General features: G+C 42.0%; 1 protein-coding gene and 1 pseudogene across 2 annotated transcripts; both read right to left on the bottom strand.

Moving 5' to 3' along the window:
* Positions 1 to 1272: 1272 nt before the first annotated feature.
* LOC143564316 (D-galacturonate reductase-like) lies at positions 1273 to 2833 on the bottom strand (annotated as a pseudogene). The gene is made up of 4 exons (XR_013140847.1): positions 2509 to 2833; positions 1955 to 2201; positions 1643 to 1825; positions 1273 to 1494 (listed from the first exon to the last, which is right to left on the bottom strand). The product of XR_013140847.1 is annotated as a D-galacturonate reductase-like (transcript).
* A 13790-nt stretch (positions 2834 to 16623) lies between these two features.
* On the bottom strand, positions 16624 to 18426 carry LOC143564317 (D-galacturonate reductase-like). The gene is made up of 4 exons (XM_077051628.1): positions 18084 to 18426; positions 17719 to 17962; positions 17054 to 17236; positions 16624 to 16901 (listed from the first exon to the last, which is right to left on the bottom strand). Exons 1-4 carry the CDS (start codon positions 18407 to 18409, stop codon positions 16680 to 16682), a joined length of 975 nt encoding a protein of 324 aa, XP_076907743.1. The 5' UTR covers positions 18410 to 18426; the 3' UTR covers positions 16624 to 16679.
* Between the last annotated feature and the right edge of the window lie 536 nt (positions 18427 to 18962).

Raw genomic sequence — 18962 nt, 5'->3', positions numbered from 1 at the left:
CAGCTGTTGCCAGAGTTCACGCGCCACCACTCGCAGGAACGGACCAATGCGAGCGCGACACGTGTTCCTGACACTCTGTGAGGGGACACGAAAGGCAACTGTAGCACCTCGAGCACATGAAAGGTCTGACACGTCTCCATCACGTACATAGACGATTCGTTTTCAACCAAAAGGATAGAATTTCGCGCAATGACGAGTAATAAGAAAAAAAAGACAAACCCCTACTAAAAGAGCAAACTGTTAAGTCTAATATCTATCTTGCCTCGCTCGCGCGAGACAAGACACACATTAGACTGGGGGGGCTTGAAGAGGTATGTACCCGCCTCAACAACGAACGAGGCGGGTCAACCCACAAAGATACAGACAAGAGACTTGAAATCAAGATATTATGAAGGCACAAAGCCAAAACCTATGCGCATGGCGCATATCACAGATGCTCACGCATCACATATGCTCAGGCATCACATATGCTCAGGCACCACAGATGCTCACGCATCACATATGCTCACGCATATCACATATGCGCGTGGCGCATCCGCGCGCGGCGCATATCACATGCTTGTGCATATCACATCTGCGCATGAAACATCTGCGCGTGAGAATAAAGAGAAGACCTCGCGCATCCTCAGGATAGGCGCATATCATACATGCACATAATCAACCTCGCCCTTATCCAAATCAGGATTAGGGCAACCTTGATTGTGCACGTCAGACAACCTTCCAGAAGGTATCTTTTTAAGGAATAAGAATATGCTGATGTTGACAGCTGCCAAATGAAAGGTGGACAACTCAGCATAACTCATGTGCTACCACGTGATTATAACCAATGAGAAAGCACCAGGTGTCCCAGAGGACACGTGGCGCAGAGCAATTGGAGGAGGCCAACAAGGCTGAGCCCAATCAGTGGAAACCCTAGCACTATAAATACAGCATCAACTCCACAAGGAGAGACATTCAATCACATCCAATCACAGAGTATTCAGCTATTAAGCAATATTCTCCAGATTTCCTTACTCTCATATTATTATCTTCTCCCACAAATACTTATTCTCACACCGGAGGGTTACCCCAAAGAGGACCCTTCTGTCCCTTTCTGAGGGGTAAGTTGACGGTGCTGTTCATTTTGTAGGTGGAAGAACACAGATCCAAGAAAGCCATCGGTGAAATAGTATAATCACACCCGAGGAAAGTAGATCGTCTACCAGTGAGTCGATACACGTTTCTTCACATTGTATAATGTTAACACCAACTTTTACTAATAATATTACTTCTTCAATCAAGCTCTGTGTCGATCTCATCTGTTATATCATTATGCTCACTCGCAAGTAATCCAAATAGATAAAGACGCCTACGTTGAGGAATTTGGTCAATTTTGTTTAGTTCCTCCTCAGTAAACGACCAGTCAAAGATGTCAAGGTTCTGCTTCATCCTTTCTACGTTGAAGCTCTTAACTGCTATACATACACCTTGCTCATACAACCATCTTAAAGAAATCTGCATGTTAATACTATAGCATTAGACATTTGATATAAAACAATAGTTGTTGACTTCATGGTCAAGAAAGTATCACTTTTATCTATTACATGCATTTCAATTTTATAACATGTTCCTATAACTATAGATATCAAGAAATCAAGAGTACCTGAGCCATAGTCTTGCCTTTAGACTTGGCAATGTCTTGGAGAACATCACATTCCATTACAATGTTGTGTCCCCATGTGGTATTGCCAACCGCACCTAACGGTGAGTACGCAGTTACTAGGATGCCATTCGCTTTGCAAAAATCGGTGATTTTTTTCTGTTGCCAATGTGGGTTCATCTCAATCTTCAAACCATATAAAAGGATGTTAGTTTCACCATTTTATCTTTTTACTTAATTTGTTCTACCAAGACAAATCATCCTATGGTTCATGGGTTATTATCAAAGTCGTAGATGAAAAATAGGGATGATCACCTGGTTGACAGCTGGAGGGATGTTGGCAAACGAAAGAATTTGTTCGATCCTTTTAGAAGAGAAATTACTAACACCAATAGATTTAGCGAGCCTAAGATTCTGACATTCCTCTATTCCTTCCCAGACAGCTTTCATATCCATCGCGGCTATGCACTCACTTGGAACTGGGCCTTTATAATATTCATCTTGGATCAGCTTGAGTGGCCAATGTATAAGATATAGATCTACATACTCTAGTCCCAGATTCCTTCATTAGTTGATAAAAGTGTTAATAGCTAACTATGATTTTTTCATAACTTGGTTAAGCTTTAACCACAAAGATATTGTCATAAACTACAAAACTAGCTTTTCATAAACAACCCAAACTATACATTGTTGACAAACAATGGTATATATGTTTCGATGCGCATTAACAAAAGTGTGGCCGTTAGCGGTGGAACCTAGGCAACATAGTTGTTTTGATTTTAAAAATTAATAATAATAATAATAATAATAATAATAATAATAATAATAATAATAATAATAATAATAATAATAATGTAAGAACTTCTTACTTGAGACTTTGCTTGATGGCCGGAACAACAAGATGGCGGTCTGCAGAGTTACACCACAACTTGGTGGTTATAAAAATCTCTGATCCGGACTTTATGAGGCCCAATCTAAGAGCTTCTGCAACGGCTTCCCCAATAGGTTTCTCGGTTTGATATACTGCAGCTGTGTCAAAGTGATGATAACCCAACTTAATAGCTTCAATTAGAGTTGATGGTGTCACCACTTCAATGCCTGCAATGCCTGATTCTGTTGCGGTGCCCATTGCAATCAAGGGAATGGGTCGGGGCCTTCAGAAGATCTTATCATCGTCTCCGGAATAGTTACCATCGTTTCTAATGTTTCTTTGATACTGGTATTTTCAATGAATATGATCTTTGAGTATGCATTTGTAGGGATGATATTCTATGTTCTTTTATACATACTGGATTAAAGAACTTAATGAGTCAAAAACATTTTAGTATATGAAGACAAACAATTGTTAATTGGAAGAGACAAGACGAATAGTTATTCTTCCAGGGTAAAAGGGTAAAGTTATCATATAATAATCGCTTAACGTACAATATGTACGCGGATCACACTCAAGCCATTTTACAAAAACGCTCAATGTTAAATTTAATACGCTCAAATCCATGTAAGGTTTTCATAAAAACTCTCAAAACCCATAATTACGCTCAAAAGCATTTTTCATGAAGAAAAGTACAAAAATTGATCAATTGACGATCCAAATCTTTTTTTTTTTGTGAACTGATGATTAATTAGACATATATTGATGATTTCGAAAACATATGATGTGATTTCATGGATCAATTTCATGAATATGAATATTTTTGTACCTAATAACATTAAACAATTATTGTATTTTATCCATTATTTGTTATTCCTGTTACTTGGTAGCTGGCGCCTCTCAAAATGAAATAGACACATTGTTATTGTTATTGTTTAATTTCTTTTAATGAATAAAAACAAAACATGTTTAAATGATCTTAAGGGACAAATAAAACGGACATTTATGAAATAGACACATTGATACCGGTAGCCGGCCGATGACTCTTAAAATGAAATAGACACATTGTTAGCATTACTATTTAATTTGTTTTAATAAATAAAAACGAAACATATTTAAACGACCTTAAGGGGCAAAGAAAATAGACATTTATGAAATAGACACGTTGTTTATTGTTTAATGAATATAAACAAATCATATTTTATTTGTAGGAATGATATTTCTATGTTTATTTGATACTTGGTCGCGAGCCTATGGCTCTCAAAATGAAATAGACACATTGTTAGTTTTGCTATTTAATTTGTTTTAATGATGAAGAAACACTAATCGACCCCGGGCAGATTACGGATAATCTGGGGGTTAAATAGATGTTTCCCACGAGGGGTTAGATCCGGCAAAGATGGTTCTTCTGATAACCTGCAAAACAGACACCGTGAGCTCGTCACTGAGAAGGGGGGGGTACCTCCTTGTGACCACCCTCCGGCGTGAGAATCAGACTAGATTGCTCTTGAATATAAGTGTATATTAAGAGAATGACTAGAGCAGATATCAGGTAATATATCAAGATATAAGATATGAGATAATATATAAGATGATCATACCATTCCAAGGTGTTGGAGTATTTATAGCCGAAGGTAGGTTTCCAAGAAGGTACAGCCGGCTGAATAGTGTTCCTGTTCTGCCAACTGTGGGCTACGCACATGCCATGCTGGTAGTTGGTGGGTAGGCAGCGGCTGATAGTGACCAGGCCGGCTGTGTACTATTCCTGTTCCACCAACTGCAGGCTATGCACGTCCTCCGACAGGTTGGTGAGTAGGCAGCGGCTAATAGTGACATACAGTACAAGAGCGTGCTGCTCGTCATACTGTTGTCAGTGAGCTGTCGTATCTTTGGTCAGATCTTTTGTCCATAACTCGTCAGGTACAGTACAAAAGATCCTCCCGTATCGTACGGACTGGCTCATTTGGGCGGGAGTATTCCCGGCTTTGCTCATTCCTTCTTCAGGTGACATTACTGAATTATTATGAGAGTTAAGTGCCTTGTGCGTGTAGCCTTGCTGCGCGGGTAGCCTTCCCTGATGGCTTGTATCCGCAGCTGCGGGAACAGGCGGAGTACTTCACCATTGGGAGGCTTTTCCTGCGGGACCAGCTTGCGTACTGCGCGTAAGGACATCACGTCTCTGAGCATGGTGGGTCCTGTGGATCCAGTTGGTCTCTACGCAGACGTCCCTTAAGTCTTGCGGGTTCAACCGCGCAGACGTCCGTTAAGGAGTCTTGCGGGTTCAACCGCGCAGACGTCCGTTAAGGAGTCTTGCGGGTTCAACTGCGCAGAAGTCCATTTTCAACGTGAGTCTTGCGGGTCCAACTGGGCTCTGTTGGGACCTACCTCTTCAAGTCCCCCCAGTCCAATGTTCTTCTCATGAATTGATAATAAGTGAGGTGAACTTTTGGATTTAAACAAGGGGTTTTGAAAAGGTGTTAGTTTTAAGGTTTTCCATGGGGATTCTTCCCGCGGAAGTCCTAATGCCACGTGCAGAAATTCCCGACTTTTCTACTTGATCTTTGGGTGTGATGCGGGTAGGTCTGTAACCTCCTCGCGAGTCAGGAGCGTTGAGTTCCACTTGTGTAGATTCTCCATGAGGTTTTGGTAGTTTTGAACATAGTGATCAATTATGTTTAAACAACCAATTCCATCTTGGAGGTTCAAACAATCTAGTTCTCGACGTTCCCGCTATGCGGGGATGTTATTCCTTTTCCGCAAGCACTGCCCAGAAGATCCTTCTTGGTTTCAATTCCCTGCGGAGTGCTAGGTATGTGAAGGGTTTAGCCTTGACAGTGTATCCGCACTCGTCTTATAGTTACTTTACTTCCAAGGTATTCCTGGCTTCAATTCCCTGCGGGTGCTAAGTATGTGAAGGGTTTTGCCTTGACACTGTACTCGCACCCGTCTTATGGTTACTTGGTTGCCGAGGTATTCTTGGCTTCAATTCCCTGCAAGTGCTAAGTATGTGAAGGGTTTTGCCTTAACACTGTACTCGCACCTGTCTTATAGTTACTTGGTTGCCAAGGTAAGGGGTATTTTCCCGCTTACTTTTGAATCTTTTTGAAATTCGAAGAGTTGGTGAAAGGATAAGAACAGTCCAAACTGTTGAAACGTCGTCCGACGGTTTCTTCTGACAGTGTCAGGACGTGCAGGAAGTTATGGCGACGTGACAGTATATGGTCATTCCAGGCGCTTTTTCAGGCGCGTGGGCGCGATTTTTCGGGCGCGTGGCCGCGAAATTAATGGCACGCGTCCTTTCAACAGCTGTTGCCAGCTTGCTCTTTGCCACGTGTCATAGTTTCATTGCACCTGCGATTTCTCTCTCTTCCGCATTAAATTCATCGCATTTATTGCGATGAGTATATAAAGGGGGAGAGGGTCCTTTGTAATCCACACTTTCACTTCTATCTTCTCATTCTAAGCGATTTCCGGCGAATATTCTCTGAAATCGTTGCCTTTCATCCTTCCAGAATGTCTTCTTTTGCCGAGGAGTCTGACGTGTTCGTCGAGAATCCGTCGTCCACTTCCGATAAGGATGACAAGAGTACTGCTGGCGAGTGCCAGTGTGCTCTTCCGGCCGACCTCTATCAGTACATCGTCCGGAAGTTCATGCTCGAGCCGTTCGAGCCTGAGTTTCCGGAGCCACACCAGACGGTGTACGATGCCCCCAAGGGCAAGATAGGGGTGTACGCTGTATTCTTCGTTTATGGGAATCTCAGGTTCCCATTGACGAAGTTTGTATACCGTGTCTTGGAGAGGCACGGTGTGCATCTGACGGAGGTACACCCGATGGCGATCGCCAAGATCCGCCACTTTGAGTGGGTGTGCCTTGTTCTGGGCGTGGAGCCCCACGTAGATCGGTTGATGACCTTTTACTCCTGGAGGTGCATCCAGGGGTGGTACACCTTGGTCAATCGGATCAAGGGTTTGAAGATCTGCGCCACCGAGCGCAGTCTTCGGTCGTGGAAGCGGGAGTTTTTTTATATCTCCGCTCGCGTCATCCCCCTTGCGATGACGTTTAAGAATGGGAGAGCACTCCCCGCCCTTCACGCCCTCAACTACCAGGAGGCGGAGTGGTTCGCCAAGATCTCCCGGGTCCAGACTCCGGTGTACCGCTTTGCAAAGTCCGGGATGGTGATGCTCGGGATGAGCCGGGTGTGGAAGGAGGCCTTACAGGTTCCATCGTCCTCGAATACGGTTTGAACTCTGTCCCTTACGGTATGCTCTGTCTTCTTTGTTGATATAGGTTTTTCATCTAACTGTTTCTTTTTTTATTTCAGAGGGGAATGACTTGCAGTCGCTCCTGCAGCCGCGGGAGAGTGATGGTCCCGCTCGGATGGGTACTCGTGCTCTAGATGAGAACGAGTTGCCCATCCTTAAACAGACGGCGGATCGGTTCGTGGAGGTCTACCCGTCAGGCCACGAGATCCTTAGCGCCAGGTGGCCAGGTAAAGAACTCTTTGACCCTCGCCCTCTCAATGCTCAAACCTCTGCGGGAATTTCTTTAATCTTGTCATCTTCTGACGAGGAATCCGCAGATGGTCCTTTGTTGGTGCGGAAAAAGAAGGCTTCCGGCGGGAAGGGGAAGGTGAAGGTTGCCTCCACTGCCGATCCGGTGAATCGGTCTGATTCAGAGACCGAAAGCGAGGAGGTGGCGGGGAACCCTGGTGGTGATAAGACCACTGCTCCGGAGGCTGAGACGACTGTCACCTCCGAGCAGCCCAGGACGACGAAGGTGAGCGGCGTGAAGAGGCCGGCTCCATCGGGTTCGTCCCCGCCTGTTCGCACCTTTAGGCTCAAGAAAACCCGTAAGTACAAACTTCCTTTACTTTTAACTTCATATCTTTCCGCCATTATACTTATATCTTCTTTGTGCAGGCGTGGATGCTACTGCATTCCAGGGTGGAGCGGGGAGGAGCACCTCCGGACCCATGACGGTAGGTTTGGTCAACCTACCTGAGGCGATGACCCAGGCGTCTGCGCCTGCTTCAGTTGGTTCAGTTGCTCACCCAGTTGAGCCAACTGTTCCAACTGTGATGACATCTCCGCCGGCTGTCAGTGCCATATTTACTGATTCTTTCACTGAGCCGGCGGTGAATGTTACTGTGGATTCTCCCGCAGCCGCGGCCGCGGTTGTGAGTTCACCTCCGGTGAGTTCACCTCCGCCGGTTTTACCACGGCGGCCTCCGCTATGCCTCCTCCGGCGCCAGCGACTACGGCCGGTCCTTCAGGTATGTCCGGGGTTGGGGCGTCAAGCCAATCTCTGCCTCCTTCCCATCTGCCTGACCTCTTGGATGGATATCCGTTAGGTTCGGGTGATGGGTTTGGCGGCTACAATCCTGTCGTCGACCCTACAGGTGCGTAGGGTTATTTTGGCCTTTATTTTATATATATATATTTTTTTTATCATCTTTTCCTAACTGCTTTTTGCTTTTGCAGTGTCGGATTCCAATGAAGTGTATGTTCCACGATGGAACATCCGCCGAGGAACAACCCTTCGGACGCTTGTAGAATGCGTCGAATGGGCGCGCCACGCCGCCCCCGCTGGTGCGCTGGGGGAGGCCATGTCCAGCTACTAGGAGGGTAGGCTGTCGAATGAACTGCGGATTCTCCTTGCCCGGATGCAGCCGCGCGTTGAGTTACTTTGTCGTGAAAACGACAAGTTAAAGACGGCGCGTAGCCTGGAAGTGGCTCAGGCGCGGGCCATCCGGGAGGAGAACAAGAGGCTTGCCGCAGTGGCTGCGGAAAAGGAGAAGGCCTTCCAGGCCCTTGAAGTTGAAGTTCAGGCCCGTCTCGAGGCCCGTTCCAAGGCTGCCCAAGCTGTTAACGAACAGCTTCGGCTGGCTAAGGAAACTGCACGGAACGCAACTGAGAGGGCCACCAAGGCTGAAGCTGTTGCTGAGCCTCTACGCATTGAGAATGAGGAGCTTAAAGCCAAGCTAGAGAGGCTCCAGCAGGCTCATGATGCCTTGGCTATGGAAGACGCCAAGAAGCTCCAGGAGATCTTGGACCAGAGGGGCGTGCTTGACCACACTGAGCGGAAGCTAAAGGGCGTTGAAGAGGCTGCTGCTAAGGAAGTGTTGCTCGCCAACCTTAACAAAAGTGAAGCCGAACGCGCCCGTAACCAAGCTCAAGCTGCCCTCCAGGAGGCTCTGGTTGCCAAGGAATGGCTTCTTCGAGAAGCGTTGTCTCAGGTATGCGTAATTTCATATATCTTTACGCTTTTCTTTGTAAATAGAAAAGGTTTTGATACTTGTATTTTTTCTTGTAGGTTGTGCATCGAGTCTTCACGGACACATCATACGACGATGCCATGAGCGCAGCCCTCAACGCTTCTCATGAGGATGGGGAAAAGGCCGGCTTCCTGCTTGGTCTAGGGTTCGTTGAGAAAGGCATCCCGCCTTCCAACTTCCCTTTATATGATGTGGATACTGAAGCTGTATATGACCAAGCAGTGAACCGGTATGCCGCCTTCCCGCATCCGGTGGTGGAGAAGGTGAACGAAGTTGCTGCTGCTGATGACAGGCTAACCATTCTAAAGACCTTCCTTGAACCGCCACAGCCAACTGATGGTGCGGGTACAAGTGGGTTTGGAGGGAGTGGTCCTGAAGCTTGAACCTTAAGATCCCTTCCCACTGTTAGGATAGGTTTACATTGTATAGATTTATATTCTTGTAGGCGGGTAGATACCCGGCAATTCTTGTAATACTTTATTTATTATGAAATATAAATCTTTGTGCGGGTAGGGCCGCTACTTTCACTGGATGACTTGCTTTATAAACGTTATATGACTTGCTCATGCATACTTTAGTTTAAATTAGCAACCTTCCAAGTGTTCTGAATAAGTTAACCTTTGAACGTGGTAGATAATAGGTTGAAGTTTTGCTTCCTCCTTCGTGATTCTGCGGGTAAGACCGTCACTTGCACTTAGGATGGCTAAACTTTATCTATATCTGACCTGCGTGGAGGTTTTCCTCATCTTCGAAATTTTCTAAGTGTTTAGAATAAGTTAACCTTTGAACGTGGTAGATAATAGGTTGAAGTTTGCTTCCTCCTTCGTGATTGTGCGGGTAAGACCGTCACTTGCACTTGGTAGGATGGCTAAACTTCACCTATTTCTGACCTGCATGGAGGTTTTCCTCATCTTTGAATAGGTTAACCGTTCGACGCGCGGTTGTCAATAGGTTAGTTCGGTTTCCTCTATCATGATTTGTGCGGGTAGGACCGGCACTTTCATTTAGTGGGATGACCCAACTTTACCTATAACTGACCTGCGTGAAGGTTGGCCGTTTTTTGTGTTTATGCGGGTTTTGCCGCCTTCCACACGCAACGATTTCTTCACACTTATTTATGCGGTGTAAACCGGCATCAGTGTTTTGAATAAATTAACCGTTCGACGCGCGGTTGTCAATAGGTTAGTTCGGTTTCCTCTATCATGATTTGTGCGGGTAGGACCGGCACTTTCATTTAGTGGGATGACCCAACTTTACCTATAACTGACCTGCGTGAAGGTTGGCTGTTTTTTGTGTTTATGCGGGTTTTGCCGCCTTCCACACGCAACGACTTACTTCCCCACTTATGTATGCGGTGAAGACCGGCATATCAGTGTGGAAAGTTCATAAGTTTAAATGTAAGACCATCAGCATCAATGTGGTAAGGAGAATCATTTCCATTAGAAGTGGCTCTGGGCCTTTTCTTTTACAAGTTTGGAATTGATCTACATGCAGACTGTGTAATTGAGCTCCCTTCCATGTTCTTGGGAGTGTCATCGAGCCTTTCGAGCCGATATGCACTTGGTTCGGAATCTCGTTGTTTACGCAGTATGTAGTCTCCAACATTGAAGCTGCAGTTTTATTCGTGTTTTCCCCAACTGAGGTTCTACACGCATCAGCCTGCTCAGCGTTCGTTACGCCACGAGGTGCGCGAGCGTCCCATCTCTGACAAATGCTTCGACGATGTCCTTCACGTCTGTGCATTCTTCAGTGTTGTGGCCTTTTGTCCTGTGAAAGTCACAGTATTTGCTCCGATCAGCATTGTGACGATGTCGGATTATTGGAGCCTTTGACCATGGGAGATTCTCAGTGGCGAATATCTCGGTGACGCTTTTAGTGAGTGGCGTACATCTGGAGTTCTGGTTCGACTGTACGTTATCCCTTCCGCCTAACCGATGTTGCAAGCCGGATGAGGTGTCAAAGTTTACCCTTGACTGCCAAATGCCTAGCTTCCGTTTTTTGTTTAGTCGGGCGGTAAGGACATTGTCTTCTCTTGTTTTCTGGGTGTAGAGGTTTGTGCTCTGGGGGAGATCTCTACCCAGTTGCTTCTCCGTTTCCGCAAAGCGTTTAGCTGCTGTCATGATGGCATCCCATGTGGATGGCATGCCATCTTTACCCGTTAAGGTGCGGATGAGCTCTGGGTCTTTCGCGCCCTGGATGAAAGCAGCGCGAACAAGATCTTCGCTAATATTACCCAGACTTAGCTTCTTTGAGTTGAAGCGAGTGATGAAGTCTGGCAAAAATTCATCTTCCTCTCGAATGCAATTGAGGATTGTCCATTGCTCTTCGGTATACTTTCTTTGTTGGCTGAAGTGTTGGCTAAACTTCTGTTGGAAGTCTGCCCAATCGTAGATGTGGTTGACCGGTAGACGATCGAACCACGCTCTAGCTGGCCCAACAAGCGTCATTTGGAACATGTAACACCACGTAGGTTCCGTCCAATTACTGACGATTGCCCCCGCTATGAATCTGTTCAAATGATCGTCTGGATCAGATATACCATCGTAAGTGCCGATGTTGGACATCTGTTTGGCACTTTTCGGGGCGATTGCTTCCGCAATGTCCCTTGCAAATTTGGACGTTCCCGCATTTGCCGCAGTTGGTCTAAATGTTTTGGAGAAGTCACGTGGGTTTCCACCCGCGTTTTTTGGTTTGAAGGTTTCTACAAAATGCCTTCTCGGTTGGGAGTCCGTTTCCTTACGCTTCCCTTTCGCCCTATGACGAGGGTTTGCGTCACTATCGGATTCCTCCGAATCATCGTCCAAGTACTCTACGAATTCATCAGCCTGTTGGAGTGAACGTAAGCGTTCATCCAACTCAGCTTGGAATTCTTTTTGACGTGCTTCCGCCCACGCTTTAACTTCATCGAGTGTTTGGCGGGGGAGCCTCATTCGTTGTCTCTCTAACTGGGTATCGGTGAATCCCAGTGAGCGATTATTTACTGCACTTGCCCCAACTCGGGTAACTGGGGTAGTGTTCGTAAAATTTACTGCACTTGCCCCAGCTTGGGTACCCGGGGTAGTGTTCGTAAAAACTGTGTAGTCGCCGGTATTCCCCCCAGTAGCTGGGGTTGTGGTTACCGGGGTTTCTTTAACCATCTTTCCAGAAGTTTTGAGAAAACTGAAAAAGAATTAAGTTCTAGCTTTTATGCACGGATGGCGCCAATGAAGAAACACTAATCGACCCCGGGCAGATTACGGATAATCTGGGGGTTAAATAGATGTTTCCCACGAGGGGTTAGATCCGGCAAAGATGGTTCTTCTGATAACCTGCAAAACAGACACCGTGAGCTCGTCACTGAGAAGGGGGGGTACCTCCTTGTGACCACCCTCCGGCGTGAGAATCAGACTAGATTGCTCTTGAATATAAGTGTATATTAAGAGAATGACTAGAGCAGATATCAGGTAATATATCAAGATATAAGATATGAGATAAGATATAAGATGATCATACCATTCCAAGGTGTTAGAGTATTTATAGCCGAAGGTAGGTTTCCAAGAAGGTACAGCCGGCTGAATAGTGTTCCTGTTCTGCCAACTGTGGGCTACGCACATGCCATGCTGGTAGTTGGTGGGTAGGCAGCGGCTGATAGTGACCAGGCCGGCTGTGTACTATTCCTGTTCCACCAACTGCAGGCTATGCACGTCCTCCGACAGGTTGGTGAGTAGGCAGCGGCTAATAGTGACATACAGTACAAGAGCGTGCTGCTCGTCATACTGTTGTCAGTGAGCTGTCGTATCTTTGGTCAGATCTTTTGTCCATACCTCGTCAGGTACAGTACAAAAGATCCTCCCGTATCGTACGGACTGGCTCATTTGGGCGGGAGTATTCCCGGCTTTGCTCATTCCTTCTTCAGGTGACATTACTGAATTATTATGAGAGTTAAGTGCCTTGTGCGTGTAGCCTTGCTGCGCGGGTAGCCTTCCCTGATGGCTTGTATCCGCAGCTGCGGGAACAGGCGGAGTACTTCACCATTGGGAGGCTTTTCCTGCGGGACCAGCTTGCGTACTGCGCGTAAGGACGTCACGTCTCTGAGCATGGTGGGTCCTGTGGATCCAGTTGGTCTCTGCGCAGACGTCCCTTAAGTCTTGCGGGTTCAACCGCGCAGACGTCCGTTTAGGAGTCTTGCGGGTTCAACTGCGCAGACGTCCCTTTTCAAGGTGAGTCTTGCGGGTCCAACTGGGCTCTGCTGGGACCTACCTCTTCATATTTTATTTGTTGGAATGATATTTCTATGTTTCTTTGATACTTGGTCGCGAGCCTATGGCTCTCAAAATGAAATAGACACATTGTTAGTTTTGCTATTTAATTTGTTTTAATGAATATAAACAAATCATATTTTATTTGTAGGAATGATATTTCTATGTTTCTTTGATACTTGGTCGCGAGCCTATGGCTCTCAAAATGAAATAGACACATTGTTAGTTTTGCTATTTAATTTGTTTTAATGACTATAAACAAAATATATTTAAAGTTTAAACGACCTTAAGGGGAAAACAAAACGGACATTTATGAAATAGACACATTGTTTAATACTAGCTAGGTGTCCGCGTAATGTAACGGGGTATGTACGCAAACATGACATCGAACGGATAACCGTGTTACCGTTTCAGTAAGTGCGTGATTTCGCAATAGTACATGTGTAATCCGGAAATAGTATGCTCGTAATGCGGCATTGGAAGCTCAACCGGTGTTAGTAAGCACGTCACACAACGACTGTACGCGCGCAATCAAGTGTCGGTGCACACGTAAGGCTACATTGAACGAGTCTTAACCCGCCACCCGTTCCGCCTGCCACTGTTATAACCTGAAATCTGTTCTGACTTGACCTCTTTCGACCCGAACCCGTCCTGACCCAAACCAAATTAACTTTTTTTGTATCGATTCATTCCAACCTTAAGCTTTTATACCCATGACCCGAACGACCGAACCTGCCCGGCCCGTTTACCAATTCTTAATGGTAATCACGTAACACATTAAGTTTTTAAATGAAAAAAGTATAGCAATACCATACTCAAAATAAAGAGATGGTTTTTAAATAATATTAACGTGTGAAAAAGTTATAAACGTTTAAACGTTGTGGGGGTAGTTGGTTTAAAAATAAGGGGTATATATATAGCTATTCTATAATTCAACAATTATTATTGAATGAATTGAAATTAACCGTACATTATTTTTGCTAAAAGACAAAATTTTCTAAAGATGATATTACGGTTATTACCCCTAAAATGTCTTTGTATCTAAAGCAGCAAGTTACCTCATAAAAATTAAAAGGTCCTTAACTCATATTTTATATATAATATAAATATAGATATAGATAAAGGAAACATATTTAATTTGTACAGATATATCTATGTTCCTTTGATCTTGGTAACCTATTAAATAGACAAATTGTTAGTATTTCTATTTAATTTGTTTTAATAAATATAAACGAAACATATTTAAACAATTTTAAGGGGCAAACAAAACGGAGATTTATGAAATAGACACATTATTTAACGAATTAAGCGAAACATACTTAATTTGTAGGGATGATATTTCTATGTTTCTTTGTTATTTGGTAGCCGGCCGATGGCTCTCAATAGACACATTGTTAGTATTGCTATTTAATTTGTTTTAATAAGTATAAACGAAATATATTTGAACTACCTTAAGCGACAAACAAAACAGATATTTGTGAATGCAAAAAAAAAAACAAATCATATATTCATGACCGCCATTTAATTAAACATTTAAACGAATAAATAATGTCCTTCAAAAAAAGTTATTAGGTTAATTTCCAACAAATTGTTCGTTAAGTGATCACTAAATGTTTGATTCGTTTACCGTTTACGATACTAATCTATTATAAGATTTTAACATTAAAATTATAATATAATGATATAACCATGAATAAACAAATAACCGTTAAAATCTAAGATGACCCGTTATTGTACTTGTTGGCCCATTAAGAAACAAAATCTAAGACATTTTGTTCATAAGTAAATATACGATTTGTTTCAACCCAAACAGATCTTTTGAATAACACAAGAATATCGTTGTGGATTTATTCCAAGTTGGAGTACAATTAGATATAGAAGTAGAAGTTTTCTTTTTTTTTTTTTTACCATCCAAAATTAAGATTAAATAACGTGAGAACCAACGGCTTAACAATTAACCGGATGAGAAAAAATAACATAACAAGGATTGGTGCTTCAGCCATTCAGTTAAGTTAATTTTAAATCTTACATTTGTACTCGAAGCCCATAAAGACACGGTTGCCTTAATGGAATCAACAAGTGGCTCCCTTGTGAGATCATTTTGTTGAACACAATCTCACTTCGATGCCTCCAAATAAACCACCACGGCGAGAAGATAATAGCTTCTACCGAATCTTATTATGTTTAACAAAAAAAGAGTACAACCAAAAACACATATCTACCGGAACTTTGGAATCCGGCCAAGGCACCTCCCGATAATCCTCTGAATATGAGCTACCATCACACAATTACCAAAAATATGAGTCCCAGTAGAAGAAGTTTTTGATTGAGTTATTTTAATGGCGATTGAAAAGAACATAGAAATTTGTGATTGTGAGATTTGAGTTTGAGTATGAAAGTGATGGGGCTAAGCCTTTGGCTCATCAATCACCATTACCCAAGTTCGAATTATGTGACGAGAAGTTTCCAACATCCCAACTTTTTGTAGCTCTAGGTTATCAAACTCGAGGCCTTCTCAGGAGGACCCCGCAAAAGGAAAACCTTCTTACCACCGTTACTAGAGGCCTGGTGACAATATTAGTTACCATTTTAATAAATATTGTATGAATTGTTATATTGAGACCTTTACACACAATTATCACGTCATTACGCTATCTTATTACTCACCATTATGTTATTAGCGTTTTCATTTGACTAGTCTAGTGTGCCTGTGTGTACTCATTTCTCTTCAAGGATTTTTTAAACAAGTACCGGCCTTTTCGGGTTTTTCTTTCTTTAATTTTTTTTTCTTTTTTGAATTTGGTCATATATGTAAATATATCATTTAATCTTCAGTTACATAATGTATATCATTATCATCCTCTTAATTATTTTTTATTATACCTATATATACATTATCATTTTCCTATCCAGTTACATAATTTGTTAAGTCTCTCTGTTATACATTATCATCCTCTTAATTATTTTTTATTATACCTATATATACATTATCATCCTCTTAATTATTTTTTATTATACCTATATATACATTATCATTTTCCTCTCCAGTTACATAATTTGTTAAGTCTCTCTGTTAAGTTGTTCATAATTAAGTTATATATACATTATCATTTTCCTCTCTATTCACATAATTTGTCAAGTTGTATATATACATTATCATTTTGTTCATAAGTAAATTATCATTTTCCTCTCTGTTCACGTAATTTGTCAAGTTGTAAATATACATTATCATTTTGTTCATAAGTTAATATCGATGGGCATATATATGAAGTAGCCTTGGGTATTCTCTGGACGGCATAAACCGAATTACTGATAAAGGCTACGCTAGCAATACTTGTACTATTTTTTCACTAATTGCTATACACTAACTATCTAAGTATAACAAGTGTTCATTATCAAATTAATATATATGCAAGATAAACATACCTAACGTCTAACGGTGTGTTTCAATTTATAATTTCTTGAGCATAATATCAGTGTAGCATGCAGAAGTATTCTATTCAAAACACTCATAAATTTCAAATATAGTTATAGATCCCTACTCACATTGTTGCAATGTTGAAAAAAAGAAAACAGTAGATATTATACAACGATATCTTAAGAAAGTACGGACTGCATGATCTTAAACATCAACTTACACAAATCATAGTACTTCTTCAATCAAGCTCTGCATCGATCTCAGCAAGTATATCGTTATGCTCAGTCACCATTGTTCCAAGTAGATAAAGACGCCTGCGTTGAGTAAGTTGGCCAATTTTGTTCAATTCCTCCTTAGTCAACGACCAGTCAAAGATGTCAAGGTTCTGCTTCATCCTTTTCGTGTTGAAGCTCTTAACTGCTATACTTACCCCTTGCTCATACAACCATCTTAAAGAAATCTACGTGTTAATACCATAGCATTAGACATTTGATATGAAGCAATTAGCAATTGACTTCATATAGTAAAGAATTATCATTTTTATCTATTTCCTTGCATTTGTTTTTTCAAAACATGCTCCTATAACTTTAGATATCAGGAAATCAAGAGTACCTGAGCCACTGTCTTCCCTTTACACTTGGCAATGTCTTGGAGAACATCGCATTCCATGACAATGTCATGCCCCCATGAGCTATTAACAGCTGCACCTAACGGGGAGTACGCAGTTACAAGGATGCCATTTGCTTTGCAAAAATTGGTGATTTTTTGTTGTTGCCAATGTGCATTCATCTCAATCTTCAAACCAGATATAAATGATGTCTGTTTCACCAATTTACCTACTTTATTTTAATGTCATAATTCATAAATCATCTATAGTTGATGGCTTATTTTCAAAGTCCTTGATGTAAAATATGGACTTTTTTGTTCTCAATTTGGAGTAAGCAACTATCTAAGATAGTGAGTTTTGTGTCTTTGAGCCGTCATATCTTTGTCTTATAGCAGTTGAAGTCGTTATCTAAGATATATAGCACTCAACTTCTGATGGCGTCACCTTGATAGTTGGTGAAATTCCAACCATCAAGGTGAAGTTGCTATTACAAGACAATTGTTGCTTCATTGTAGGCAAACTTAAGTTGCTGGTCTTGGATAGAAACTAATTAACCCATAGTTGAAAAAAAAATATTGATCATCAGTTCAAGTCTTTTGTAAATAACACATTGATGAAGAAAGTTCATAACTTAAAAGATCTTATTTTGATACATATTTGAGATGATCACCTGGTTGACAGCCGGAGGAATATTGGCAAATGAAGGAATTTGTTCGATCCTTTTAGTAGAGAAGTTGCTTACACCAATGGATTTGGTAAGTCCGAGATTTTGACACTCCTCCATTCCTTCCCAGACTGCTTTCATATCCATCGCGGCTATGCACTCGCTTGGAATTGGGCTTTTATAATCGCCTTGGATCAGCTTGAGTGGCCAATGTATAAGATATAGATCTACATACTCTAGTCCTAGATTCCTACATTAGTTGATATATAAACTCTTAATATCTAGTTATCTTTTCTTATAACTTGGTTAAGCTTTAACAACAAAAGATATCATCATAAGCTAATAATAATGAAACTTGAAGAAGTCCTTACTTGAGACTTTGCTTGATGGCCGGAACAACAAGATGGCGGTCTGCAGAGTTACACCACAGCTTGGTGGTGATAAAAATCTTGGACCGAGACTTTATGAGGCCCAATCTAAGAGCTTCTGCAACGGCTTCCCCAATGGGTTTCTCAGTTCGGTATACTGCTGCTGTGTCAAAGTGACGATAGCCCGCTTTAATGGCTTCAATTAGAGTTGATGGTGCCACCACTTCAATGCCTGCAATGCCTGATTCCGTTGCTGTGCCCATTGCAATCAGGGGAATGGGCCGGGGCCCTTCGGAAGAGCTTATCATCGTCTCCGGAATAGTTACCATGGGTTTTGGTGTTTCTTAGAGAACTTTGGTACTAGTTTTTTTTTCAGTGAATATGATCCTGAGTGTGGGATTTGTGGGGATGATATTTCAATGTTTTTTTAAACATGTTGGATGGAACAAGTAACGAGTCAAAAATATTGTTTATTTTTTTGTAAAATCTATGAAGGTTCGAGTTGTAAAATATTCTTTCTATTCCTTGGTTGACGGCCCGATGCCTCTCAAAATGACACATTAAATACTATTTATATAATTTGTTCAAATGATTAAGTATAATCTTAATGAGCAAACATAAACTGACAATATGAAGAGTTTTTTTCTTAAACTATTTTTGATGGAAAGATTATTTATTACTTGTGTTGGTTAAAAGATATTTACCAAAGTAGTGTTTTGTATTTATTTTGTGTTAACCTTTTACTTTTACATTAACATATTAGAGTCTATATAACTTTTCTTTTATTAAGTTCATAAATTCTGTTTTTATCTCATATTTCGTTAATATTTTTCCGATCAATCCAAACACTTTTTTTTTTTTTTTTAACTATTTTAGCTATGA

Source organism: Bidens hawaiensis, unplaced genomic scaffold (assembly GCF_021521415.1).
Source record: "Bidens hawaiensis isolate Kalapana, Puna unplaced genomic scaffold, B.hawaiensis_p1.1 tig00021988_1, whole genome shotgun sequence".
In the NCBI taxonomy this organism is placed as follows: domain Eukaryota; kingdom Viridiplantae; phylum Streptophyta; class Magnoliopsida; order Asterales; family Asteraceae; genus Bidens; species Bidens hawaiensis.
The sequence above is the reverse complement of the archived record's forward strand: the minus strand, read 5'-3'. Positions and strand labels throughout refer to the sequence as shown.

Coding starts and splice junctions, on each gene's coding strand:
- LOC143564317 (XM_077051628.1), bottom strand. CDS start 18,409: ATGGTAACTATTCCGGAGACGATGATAAGCTCTTCCGAAGGGCCCCGG. Junction 17,963..18,083: donor GCCATCAAGCAAAGTCTCAA/GTAAGGACTTCT, acceptor CAACTAATGTAG/GAATCTAGGACTAGAGTATG. Junction 17,237..17,718: donor TTCCTCCGGCTGTCAACCAG/GTGATCATCTCA, acceptor TCTGGTTTGAAG/ATTGAGATGAATGCACATTG.